The 12439-nt window shown below is 38.1% G+C and overlaps 1 protein-coding gene across 1 annotated transcript; it reads left to right on the top strand.

The window, feature by feature from the left end:
• The first annotated feature begins 287 nt into the window (after window positions 1–287).
• On the top strand, window positions 288–12432 carry blnk (B cell linker). Its single transcript, XM_063491451.1, has 22 exons — window positions 288–399; window positions 798–863; window positions 1422–1468; window positions 2451–2494; window positions 2573–2684; window positions 2974–3065; window positions 3163–3226; window positions 3386–3448; window positions 5468–5493; window positions 5591–5619; window positions 6152–6208; window positions 6326–6353; window positions 6438–6489; window positions 8264–8312; window positions 8404–8431; window positions 8592–8622; window positions 9043–9118; window positions 9203–9231; window positions 9328–9362; window positions 9443–9526; window positions 9612–9767; window positions 11607–12432. Exons 1-22 carry the CDS (start codon window positions 347–349, stop codon window positions 11721–11723), a joined length of 1338 nt encoding a protein of 445 aa, XP_063347521.1. The 5' UTR covers window positions 288–346; the 3' UTR covers window positions 11724–12432.
• The last annotated feature ends 7 nt before the right edge of the window (window positions 12433–12439 follow it).

Raw genomic sequence — 12439 nt, 5'->3', positions numbered from 1 at the left:
TGAAAGTATGGCCACTGAAACCTATTTTTGAGTGTGTGTGTGTGTGTGTGTGTGTGTGTGTGTGTGTGTGTGTGTGTGCGTGTGTGTGTGTGTGTGCGTGTGTGTGTGTGTGCGTGTGTGTGTGTGTGTGTGTGTGTGTGTGTGTGTGTGTGTGTGTGTGGAAGGGGAGTGGAAAAGAGAAGTGATTTGTCTGACAGAGGTGGCTCAAGCAAATTCCCTCCCCTGTGTGAGAAGGACGTGACTAAACAAAGGCAGGGTTCATTTACAATTCTGCGAACAATTCGGCAGTCGACCTTTACCGCATGACAGGAATGTGGCCCAAAAAATGTAAACTTTTGGATCAAACATGAACATGGATACGTTAGGTAAACTGGCTGCTCCTGCCACAGCAAAGATCCGGTAAGAAGCTGGGTTTTAGTGTAACTTTTGCATGAGCGTTGTTGCTTTAAGCCAATTTTTGGTTTGTTTCAAATGTACAAGGAGTTTAATTAGCAACAAAAAAAGAAAAACAAAGCTATGATTTTTTTTTAATGTATTTATTTTTTTATGTTCTGCTTGGTAATATGTCCTGCAATTCATTACAAAACACTGTAAAACTACAAAAATGTCCAGATAGACTTGTATTCAGTGTATTCAGCAAAATGCCTCTAAACCCTGGCTGAAAAGTGAAATAAGGAACTTATGTGAATGCTTCTTTAGAAAGTACTTTTTTAAGCTGAGAAACAAGACAAATTACATGTGCATGTCAACTGCATTTATTTATGACTTCTGTATGAAACCTTATGTTTGCTTTCCAGGCAGCTTCAGAAGATTGTTCAAGATATCAAGAAAAATGATGGCAGCTTCTTGAATAAACTAAAAAGGTCAGTTTCTTAGAATGAAAGCTTTGATTTTCTGGAAAGTTACATAGTTGTTCAATTTATCTGTCCTGCTACAGTCAAAGAAAAAAAACAGCCTGGTGATCTAAAAGCAAAAAAAAAAAAAAAAAGTCCATGCGGTTTGTGTACATGCACCAGTGGAGAACATCGATTCCTCTTTCACAACCGTTGGAAAAAGAGACGCAAAGCAAAAATAACTAAAACAGATGGCATCTCTCTCACTTTCCTTTCCTGAAATGAGTCCCCTCAAAACACGCTAAGGATAGAAACTGACACACAAAGGCCATTTATTCAACTCGTGTCTTATGTGCGCAAAAGACTGCTAACTGCATTTGTGCGTGTCATCCTTTTGTGGTTTTACAGCCTTCATGAAGTGAACACACATTTGTTTAAGTTGAAGTGGTCAATGATTTTGCTTTAATATTTGAAAGTGCAATTTGTTTCACTGTCGAGTTGTCTAATGACAGCGTTTGTGTGTGTGTGTGTGTGTGTGTGTGTGTGTGTGTGTGTGTGTGTGTGTGTGTGTGTGTGTGTGTGTGACAGGCTGACAAACAAACCGGTGCCCACAGTGCCGGCGAGAGACTACAGAGGTAAGAACTGAGTCATTAGCCCATATAGTACACTGAAGGAGTTACTGTAGGTCACTGTAATCTACATGTCTGTACAGGGCACAAAGATTCCCCTGAGGAGTGCTCCTTGTGTTATTCCTATCCCAGTACAGAGACATCAATGGGACACTTGCTACAAAAAAAATAACTTTGACCTTTCTGACTCATCTCATTAAGACTCACAAAGTTTCTTTTGACTACTGATGATCTTGGACGGGATTTTTACTTTTTGTACAGCGTGGGGGTTTCAGACTTTGTCCCACGTGTCTCCTTTGTGCAACTGTAGGAATGGAAACTTTTAAAGAAATCAATCTGTACACATACAGCCATGTGTATTTTTAACTCTAGAAACACAAATTTGACATTTTGAAAGAAGAGAAGTTAGCTATCACTCTCCAGTTTTGATTTGCCGATACCTGCTAGCTTTCTATGAAATAATCTCCTGAACTCTATCACCACAATAGACATAAACGTTTACATTTGAATTACAAGTCATCAGGCTGGATTATTATTTTTTAACTTACATCTTTGATTTTTTGCCTCCGTGTCCATGCTTAAAGGTACAAATTTACTATTAAACAAACTGCAGCTCAGTCAAATCACCTGTTTTCAGATATTGGCTTGATAACCTCTTTGTTTAATTGCATAAAACTTACACAAAAAAAGTCAGTAAAGTGTAAAAATACAGAATGATAAAATTGCATCATTTTAAACAACTGAGAGAATTTAGTCTACAGTTCAAGAGGTGAGGAGACACACATCACTGGCTCCACAACAGAAACACTGAGTTTTGAGGTTTTACTCTAAAATTGTGCTCTAACACCTGCTGAGTTTCGTTGGTTGCCAGGTTTTACTGTTTTTAGAAATCTGGCTTTAATAACAGCAACAATTGCAAAGATTGCGTTTACACATCTTGATTTCTTCCTCTTTGTTACGAAAATGCCTTAAACCTCTGTGTTTACAGATGACCACAGAGAAAGCGACGATCATCTGTCGGATTCTGATTACGTAAGTTAGAAAAATGCTCATTTTACATGATTCTTGCGCTTGCTGATACACTTGCTATTAAAAGCATGTTTATTCCAGGACAATGACACATATGAGGATCCACGTGATGACGACAGCTACGAACCTCCTCCTAGCCACAGAGTCTTCACCGCACCTCCCTCTGGTTCCTTCCCAAGGGGCGAGTATGTCGGTCAGTAGTCCTTTGACCTTTTTTTGTTTTAATAGAACTTACCTTTTTTGTCACTATACATACACACTTTTTTTTCTTTGCTTTTTTTTTTTGTTTCACTGATGATGCTTTTGAAAATTTACGCAATGTTTAGTTCTTTTTATAAAGTTTCTATAGCCTTGAAACTCACTCTTTTGCAGTCATCCCTACCTTTCTGCAGAAGTGTGACAAACACACATTGAGTCGCAATACACCAAGCTGTCTTCATGCAAATGATGTCCCTTTTTCTGGTTCTGCTTCTCCTTTTCAGACAGCCCACCCAAGCGGCCACCCAAGAAGCCCCTCCGCCCAACTAAGTTCAAAGAGCTACCCCCTGAACCCCCAAACATGGGAAGTGATGAAGTAAGACCACTTTGATGTGTCATTTCAGTTACATTTCACTACATATTTCAAAATATCTTCCAACGAATGTGGGGATGTTGCCTCTGTTGCTTTTTAGGAGGACTACATAAATCCAGATGACGATGACAACTATATAGAACCTTCAGAGAATTCTACTAGCAGTAAGCTACAAGTCAAACATAGAGAAGAAAAAAAAGATCTGTGCTTTGCAATATGCTGAATAACAGCTGGAATTTGAATTAAACCAGAAAACAACATAAAATACAAATAGTTACAGGAAAAATAATAACAATCCTTTCTATGCTTTTCCTCATACCCAGGGAACAGTGGGAACAAAGCTACAAGAGACCTTCCCAAGTTACCACAGCGGACTCCGAGTCCCGGTGGGTAAAGCACAAGCCAGAGGGGTGTGCAGTGTTCCATTGTTTATCGCGGGGGTTACGTCCTAAACGTATTTCGGAATAGGTGAAATCCGCGAAATAGCCAACTTTATTTTTTACAATTATTATAGATGTTTTAAGGCTGTAAAACCCCTCACTACACACTTTATACACCTTTCTCACACAGGCATGAACATTTTCACACTTTTCTCTCTTGTTTAAACACTTTCAAAGTTCTAACCTTGGTAGAAAAATAAGTCCAGTATTATAGAATGAAACCAAAGGCACCCACGGTTGCCTTTGACGGTGCAAAACGTCTCGTCAACATTGTTGTTTGTTGGGGAGAAAACAAACATACAGTACAGCACTTCCGAGTCACACTGCTAGCTTATTAAGATTTATGTAAATTTGACAAGCTGAACACATTCTGTACTGTGCAGGAGACACGGCACGAGATTGACTGGCAATGGTCTACAGCCAATCAGAACGCAGAATACAATGTGCTGTAAAAAAAAAAGAAGAAGAAAGAAAAAAAGAAAAAAACGTACAAAATTACACACAAAAAAAATCTGCGAAACAGCGAAGCTGCAAAAGGTGAACCACATTATACCGAGGGACCACTGTAATACAAGGCAAGATTAATGGGTTAAAACGGTTTGCGCCAAGTGCAATGTACATTCATTTCTGAGTGAATACACTTTACATGTGCAAGCAGTTAAGCTGTGCTTTACTAACATCGTGAACGAAGCCCAGCTGTAAAGTTGCAGCGGTGCAAACTGTGCACCTCATTGTCATGGGACTTTACTCATACGATGATGCAACAAAAGGTGTAAATGATTTTGTACTTGATTAGTATCTGCTGCCAAACGCTAATGTCAGCTTGACAACATGTAGTGTGCTATTACCTCTTGTTGCAAAAACATTAGTTTGGGCCCTTGTCGAAACGTTAGCGATTAGAGGCTAGGCTGCTTTGTTGTTCTATCTTACTATATTTTTTTTAGTAGTAAACAAGTTGTGCATGTGTTTTGTAAACCAAATTATCAAGCTTATTAAAATTAGAGCCTCACTATGCACTAGATTCAGTTCAGTTCAATTTAATTCAGTTTTATTTATAAAGCGCCAAATCACAACAACAGTCACCTCAAGGTGCTTTATATTGTAAGGTAGCCCCTACAATAATATATACAGAGAAAAACCCAACAATCATATGACCCCCTATGAGCAAGCACTTTGGCAACACTGGGAAGGAAAAACTCCCTTTTAACAGGAAGGGCCTCTGGCAGAACCAGGCTCAGGGAGGGGCGGGCATCTGCCACGACCAGTCGGGGTGAGAGAAGGAAGACAGACAGAGATTAATAACAAGTATTATTCAGTGCACAGACCTCTCTATGCATCATGGGAATCCCCCAGCAACCTACACCTATTGCAACATAACTAAGGGAGGATTCAGATGAAAAGTTATAAAATATTAGAGGGTAATGAACCAACCACATCTCATGGTTATCCTCTGAATAGAGGCATGTATCTCACATGATGTAGTTGCTTCAGAGTTGTCCACAATATTGGTTTTAATAAAAACCACTCCCCACAAGGGAAAGATGTGATAAGCGTTACAAAGAAAGTGCTGCACAAAAAACCTTGTGAGTAATTTAGTCGATAGCAGATTGCTGCGGTGACCCATAGTTTGCATGTAAGAAGTCGGTTATCTGCAAACGCTAACGATTAGCTGAGCAGTGGTAAATGGTAAATTCTTTTTCTGGTTTAAGTGTAACTTTTTTCACAGTTTTATTTGGCACCTTCCGTGCAAACTACACGCAACTGCGTCAATCTGCTTTTCCAGCCTAAAGGCAAGAACAAAAAAGAAGTACCGGTTCTGTCGTGACTTTTGTATTTAACAGGTTATTAGTAAATGCATGCAAAGGATAGTTAAAAAGCAGCCGAAGAGGCAGATGTAAACCAGCACCAAAAGGTGGCTTTTTTGGTTCTGCTGCCTGCCTAATTGATGCTGTGGTTATTTTTCAGATTTCTATGAAGTTCCTGACAAAGAGGTAGGACGTTTATGTAAAATGTAATTACACATTTTTTTACATGAATACTTGAATACTTCAAGCTGAACACTGTTTGCATTTTATGCTACCCTCACAGGACAATTCTCCAGCTCATCCAGGAAGCAGGTTAGTTTAATACTTTCCAGAGTTACATTCATTCATGTAGACAGACGTCCAAATCAGTGGTGGAATGTAACAAAGTAAATTTACTCAAGTACTGTATATAAGTGTAATATTAAGATTCTTAGATAGTAGTTTTTTTATTGCCACATTTTTGTAACACTTTTACTTTTTCAGTACTTTGTTATTGACTTGATATATTTAAGAACATGCATTTAATATTATAACAAGTAGTTAAATGTTAAATCAGTGTTCCTAACCTTGCTACCCTTCAAGCCCCAAAGAGATAAAACTGTTTTGCAACTCTAAAAACTAACCAGGCCTATGTATCACTAATGCCTAATTCTCCAAGGAATTGTTTATACTAAATTTAACTGTATGGCTAACAGTTAAATTTATTTAATATTGGTACTTTTACTCGAGTAAATTATCTGAGCACTCTGTTATAAAGTACTTGTTATAAATAACAAATAAATAACAGTATTTAGAAATTATTTTGACTGCAACTATTAATCATTTCCTTGGATTTTTCTTTTAGATTATGTCCAACCCCAGCAAAACACTCACCATCTTTACCACCAAAACCCAGCCCCAGGTACGACTACCAAGACTCAAATTATGGCATGACCAATACTTTGTCATTACATTCTATTCTAATATTTGACGTATAGTGATGTTTTGGAGATTTCTCTTTCTTCTTCTTGTTTTTTAGAGTGAACATGAGGAAATCTCCCACGCATGTAAGTGATTACAAATTTTTAAGGCGCATAAAAGATACTGGACATTAAGAAGGATACCAATGGATTGGTGTTGTTATTATGCAGGTCCAGGAGACAACTGATGGGGATGAATATGAAGTTTGCGATCCAGATGATAGTGAGTATGAAATGAAATAAAAGAACTATTTGTTCAGAAAGGCCAGTAATATGTACTAGTACTATTGCTGTGGCAGGGTTCACCTGAAAGACCTTGGAAATGTTTCACTGCTTATCAAAGTGATGGAGTTTTAGATTAGGTGTTCCATTTTATGATAAGGTCCCCTGCTCTGTGTCATTATGAACAAACTGCCTGTATGCACACTGTGTTAGGTATATATAACTTATTGGACAGAGCAACACATTTTGTAGTTTTGCCTCTGTACACCAACACAATGGATTTTAAACCAAACAATAATTATGTTAAAGTGCATTCAAGGTTTTTTAGAAAAAAGATATATTAACTAAGAATTTAAGAATTAGAGCAATTTTTCAAGCACCCAAAATTGTTTGGAAAAACTCTTTTTATATGCAAGTATTGATTTTAATACTTGGATTAAAATCTTTAATTTAGTACCTCCCATTAGGCTAGAAACCATGAACATCACCAAATGCTGTGTTTATTCCTTTAAGATGCTTTGCCACTGTAATTTGTTGAGTTTTTGTTCATTTTTTTCACTCCGATCTATTTTCAGTAACTGAAAAAAATGCTTTATTAGGTTGGGATCATGCAACTCACTTGACGTTCGAAGAATATACCAAGTTTTTGCCTTGAGAACCTCTTAAGTTGCTTTTGCAGTATGGTTTGGGTGATTATCCATTTGCACTGTGAGGTGTTTTTTAGCATTTGGCTCAATCTGAGAGTATAGCCAGTCCTCTACACATCACAATCCATCCTGTTACTTCTATCAGTAGCCACATCTTTAAAAAACACTAGTGACCCATTTCCACTGGCAGCCATGCATGACCATGCCATAACATTGCCTCCACCAAGTATGACAAATAATGTGGCATGCTTGGATCCCAGCTGTTTCTCTCCGTCTTCATACTTTCCTCTTCTGATCTTTATTATAGGAATTAATCGCAGTTTAATCTGTCCAAATAACTGGTTTTAGTGCCATGCAGGCTCTTTTAGATGTTTTGTGGCAAGTATGATCTGGCCTTCTTGTTCTTTAGTATAGCCAAAGGTTAGCACTTTGTTGTAACCCACTGTATTTGCATTAATGAAGGTGTCTCTTGAATTTACAATTTTCCAATGTTACACCACCTACATAGTGTAAATAATGGGTGCTACTTAGCTATGGAAATAATTCTGTCAATGTGCACTTTGGGTGTCATCAGTGGGCTTTCAGGTCTATGTGACCTTTATGAACAAATTTTTAATTTTACCATTTTGGCTGCTGCCACGTTGGTTTTTAGGGCCAGAACTTTCCATATACAGGTGGCTTGAGTGCTAAGCTAACACTAGCAAGCTCAGTAGAAAGCTACACCCAAACATGGTACAGTTACAGACGCAAATAAATGTTGATCAGTGCTCGATAACCTACTGATATGATACTAGACTTTCACTCAACAAAGTTGAAGCACAAACCTTTTAAGGAGTACTACTGTAATCCTTGCTATCTGTAAGTTAATCCATTGAACTGCTACAAAAGGCATTACACCACAAACAGGATCAAAGGTTGCAGTTCAGGTAATTCGTATTAGTCAAGATCAGGCAAAGTAAAAAGCGTCAGATGCAGTGGTGTAAAGAACGCCACTCTCAAGTGACAAATCACTTTTCTATGATGGAATGACTAATTTATAATTTCAAAAATACTGACATAACTAGCATTTAAACTGTATGGGGTACCTGGTAATACACTCATATAACTGCTTTGTATTTGCTCTTCTAGGTCCTGGGAGAAATCGTCCTCCACGTCTACCTAAACCTATACCCAGAGAGTAAGCATCACTTACCCTAACATTATTTCAGTTAACATAAAGCTATGAGCTCAAAGAGTAGAATAAGTGATCATTTCATTGTTTTCCACAGGAGGTCACCAAAACCACCTCTAGGACCGGTAGGAATTTAATTTAAATGAAAGCAATGCACACAATGCTAGAATATTATAATTATCTGATTAAATGTCTAGTTTTTCATATAATACACTCATCCCTGTCAACAGTACTCACTTTCACTGATGACGATGAAAGAAATACTAAATATGACTTTCATTCCAGAGGCCAGATTTAAAAGCAAAGGACTTTGAAAGTAAGTCTTTTAATTAATTCCCATTATTAGCCACACCTGACTGAGCCTTTAATAAACACTGGACAATCAGCCAATTAGTGCAATCTGCTTCCATAATTGTGTGCACAGCTGTAGCACACATCTCATTTCCTCTGTGGTTTCCACTTGCTTTCCTATTATCACTTAATTGCAGAAGCACACAAGCAGCACAAACAGTGCATAAGATTGACAGACGAGTTGGACTGTAGTAGATTTTACTGTCATTTACAGATTTTCACATTAAATCTATTCTAGTTAAAAGGGGTTAAATATACAGTTTAAGACTGAAACTGCTTTTTTGACCAATTTTTACAAGCTGTTGATTACTGAAAAATTGTCTTTATATTTTACTTATTCCTAAACAGTAAGCAGACTAATTTCAGCATGTCTGTATTTTTCAAGGCAAAACACTGCCTTTGGCTCATAATGAACAGAAGACTCCTCCAAAAGCTTTTACGCTGGACTTTCAGCGACCAAAGTAAGTGGTAAAAACTGTCTTTAAGCAAAGCTTTGTACTGTGCACTCACTGACGTCTGCTCTGTTTGTGGACTCTGTCTTGCAGAATTCCTATTCCACAGTTTACCTCCCCAAGTAAGTGCGGCCCCCCCTTGTGTCTCACATCCACATACACGGGAATTTTGCACTTCAATGTAAAATGACATAAATTCTTACCGTTTATTTTCACAGAGCCTCCTGAAAATGACACAGGAGATCAAGATAAGGTGTGCTCTTAAAACAGTAGACTTCAAAGATTTTTTTCGGAATACATTTGTAACCCTCATTTCCCTTCACTTTATTTCAGGATGCAGACATCTATAGGAAACCCTGGTATGCCAGTGGGTGCGACCGTAAAAATGCTGACGATGCCTTGTTTCGCTCGAATAAAGTGAGAATCTTATTGGTGAGAAGAAAGAGCTGCTGAGCCGTCATTTATGTAATCTGGGTTTGACTCTGAGCTTTTTCTGTTTCAGGACGGAGCGTTTATGGTGAGAAAAAGCTCTGGTCATGACGCACAGCAGCCGTATACGTTAGTGGTGTTTTACAATGGCAGAGTGTACAACATCCCGATCCGCTATATACCAAGCACTCAGCAGTATGCTCTGGGAAGAGAGAAGAAAGGGGAAGAGGTAAATATATGTCTTCGATAGGTCTGTTCAGTTTAAGTGTATCTGTACTTTAGTAAGAGCCCTTTTATGCCTGTCTAGGCCGCTGTTTGTCAGAATTGCGACACTAAAAGTGCCCAACACTATAGAGGTAACACATTAGTGTAGCAAATACCACAATACTTACTATTTACTACTATTTACTGCACTAATTGGTACAATAAATAAAAACAGATATACTTTATGCCTTATTTAACCCACATTTAAGAAATTCTAAATAGGATGTGGATAGTAAGCATGCTCAAAAATAGTAGAGTAAATGCTAAAGAAATATGGCTATAGCTGGGAATTCGGTTAGAATTCATTTTGTTATTTAAATGTCTACTTTTCAAAATGTTTGGAAATTTTCTGCTTACTTACAGTGTTTATGGTAAATGGACTGATTTTTTATATAGTGTTTTTCTACACTACCTAAACACCTTATACGACTTGCCTCATTCACACAAGCATATTTTTCTGTGCGTTTTCCTACGTAAGTGTTTTTTATCTAACGTTCACACACATTTATGCTCCGATGGATGCATTGAGAGCAACTTGGGTTTGTGTCTTACCCAAAGATATCATTTTCCCAAGCAAATGATCTGCCTAGCTGATTTGGCACAGGTTATGTGCTGGCTGTCCTTCCTGATGATGAAACCCTACCCTTTCATCTGGGCTTAGGACCAGCACCAGAGGTATATTGGCTTGTGAGCCCTCGTGGGCTCTTGTGTGTCAGGCAAAAGCTAGGGGGTATTATTCCTTTTTCAAGCTACATAAACCAAAAAGATTTTCCAATTTAATCAGTAGTGTTATGAATTAAAAAGGTACCCTGCTTTATTAATAATTATTAGACTCATATTAAAGAAACAACAACACTATGACTGTCTGCTTAAAAAATAAATCACATTTTTGCAAATTTCCCTTTTGAATAAACTTCCTAAATGAAAGATCCCATATTAAAGCCTTTTTAACAAGTTCGTTTAACTCACTTGGCCCCAGGGCCTACAAACTGTAGACATTATTATTATTATTAAAACGGTTTCTACCTATTAGCTTGTTTTTTCACCTAAAGGGTCATCCAGTGATTTGTGAAGTTGGCCGCTGTGGCTAGATAGTAGATAGATAGTTGGTAGGTTAATCCGCAGTCCATTAGTCAAAGCATCGAGTTTGTGTGTGAATGTTAGAAAAAGGTTCTTAGACATAGATAAGAGCTGTATAAATGTGTGTGACTGAGTGAATTACACTTGTAGAAAGTGTTTTGATTGCTTAAATTGAGTAGAAAGGCAACACATAAGTATCAGTCCATTTACCCTTACCATTAATTTATAGTGCCACAAGTCTGTGGCCAAAAAAGAGCAATGATATGAGAGTCTTATGAAAATTCCAAAATCCTGCTCATCATGAGATCTGGCCAGCATGAGATTTAAAAAAAAAAAAAAAAAAAAACCTCCAGCAAACCTCAAGAACCTTTTACTTCCACTTGATCAATGGAATCGATTCCATTAAATGTAGCATTTCACATTATACTTACGTAACAAAACTACATGAAAAACTTGCATATAATTAAATTACTTTAAGTCAGCATTTTGGGCATAGATATATTTTTGTCTTTAGGCAGCATTGTTGTAAAATGCGCCACATTCAAATACGTTTTCAAAAATGGCATCAACATGCACGCATAAAGACATGGCCATGTCCTAAAACAGAGACCTACACAGTGGTGGACAGGGTTAAAATTGTCTCAAGCCTCATCCTAATGCTGTAAACATTTTCCTTTAGTCTAACAGAACAGCCTCCTTTGTGGGGGGTTTTTTCTCATTGCAGCACTTCAGCAGCGTCTCTAAGATCATTGAGAACCACCAGAGAAACCCCCTGGTGCTGATTGACAGTCAGAGCAATGCCAAGGAAGCCACCAAGCTATGCTACCCAGTGAAGCCCTAGGCGACCCTCAGTGACTCCAAACAGCAGAGCGATTGGTGCCAAGCGACTCGGTCCACTGTGTTTGCTGTCAGACTTTACAGAGGTCACTGGGGCTGTTGCTCTGTCACTTAAAAAGGCAGGTTTGAAACACACCCGAGTGCAGAGCTTGATTGTTTCAAAACAAGCACAGGAGTCACCCAGTGCGGGTGTGCATGAGAACCTCACCAACACGGAAGCTTCCATTGTGTTATGTTAAAGATTATTTAGATTGACACCCTGGCGAGTGATGTGACATCACAGTGTTACACTGATAATGAATCGTCTTTCCCCAATTTTCTGAGAACTTGACAGAATTCCTCACTTGTGATAATTATTTTTTTTCCTTTTGACCTAATGCAGTATCAAGCGGTCTGACACTATACACTGTATATGATTTTATGTATGCATTTCTGCCAAACTGACTGTGTGTGAAAAGCAATCCTTTTTCTATTGTCCACAATGACACCTCGAACTGTAAATCTACAATTATAACTTGCCGAATTGGCATAAATAATGTACACAGAATACTATAATGTGTCTAGAGCTGGACTTTGAGCTCTATGGGGGACACCAACCAGGTTCAGAATAAACCGCAGGAGCACGCAATGGGATTTCAATAAGCGTGTCAGCCAGACAACACAAATTCAAACCCATCCCAACCCTTAATCTGTGGCTAGGATGTTGTGCAGGAGCAGCAG

This window comes from Pelmatolapia mariae, linkage group LG13 (genome assembly GCF_036321145.2).
Source record: "Pelmatolapia mariae isolate MD_Pm_ZW linkage group LG13, Pm_UMD_F_2, whole genome shotgun sequence".
NCBI lineage: Eukaryota > Metazoa > Chordata > Actinopteri > Cichliformes > Cichlidae > Pelmatolapia > Pelmatolapia mariae.
Note: the sequence above shows the minus strand (reverse complement) of the source record. Positions and strands in the feature narration are given on the sequence as shown.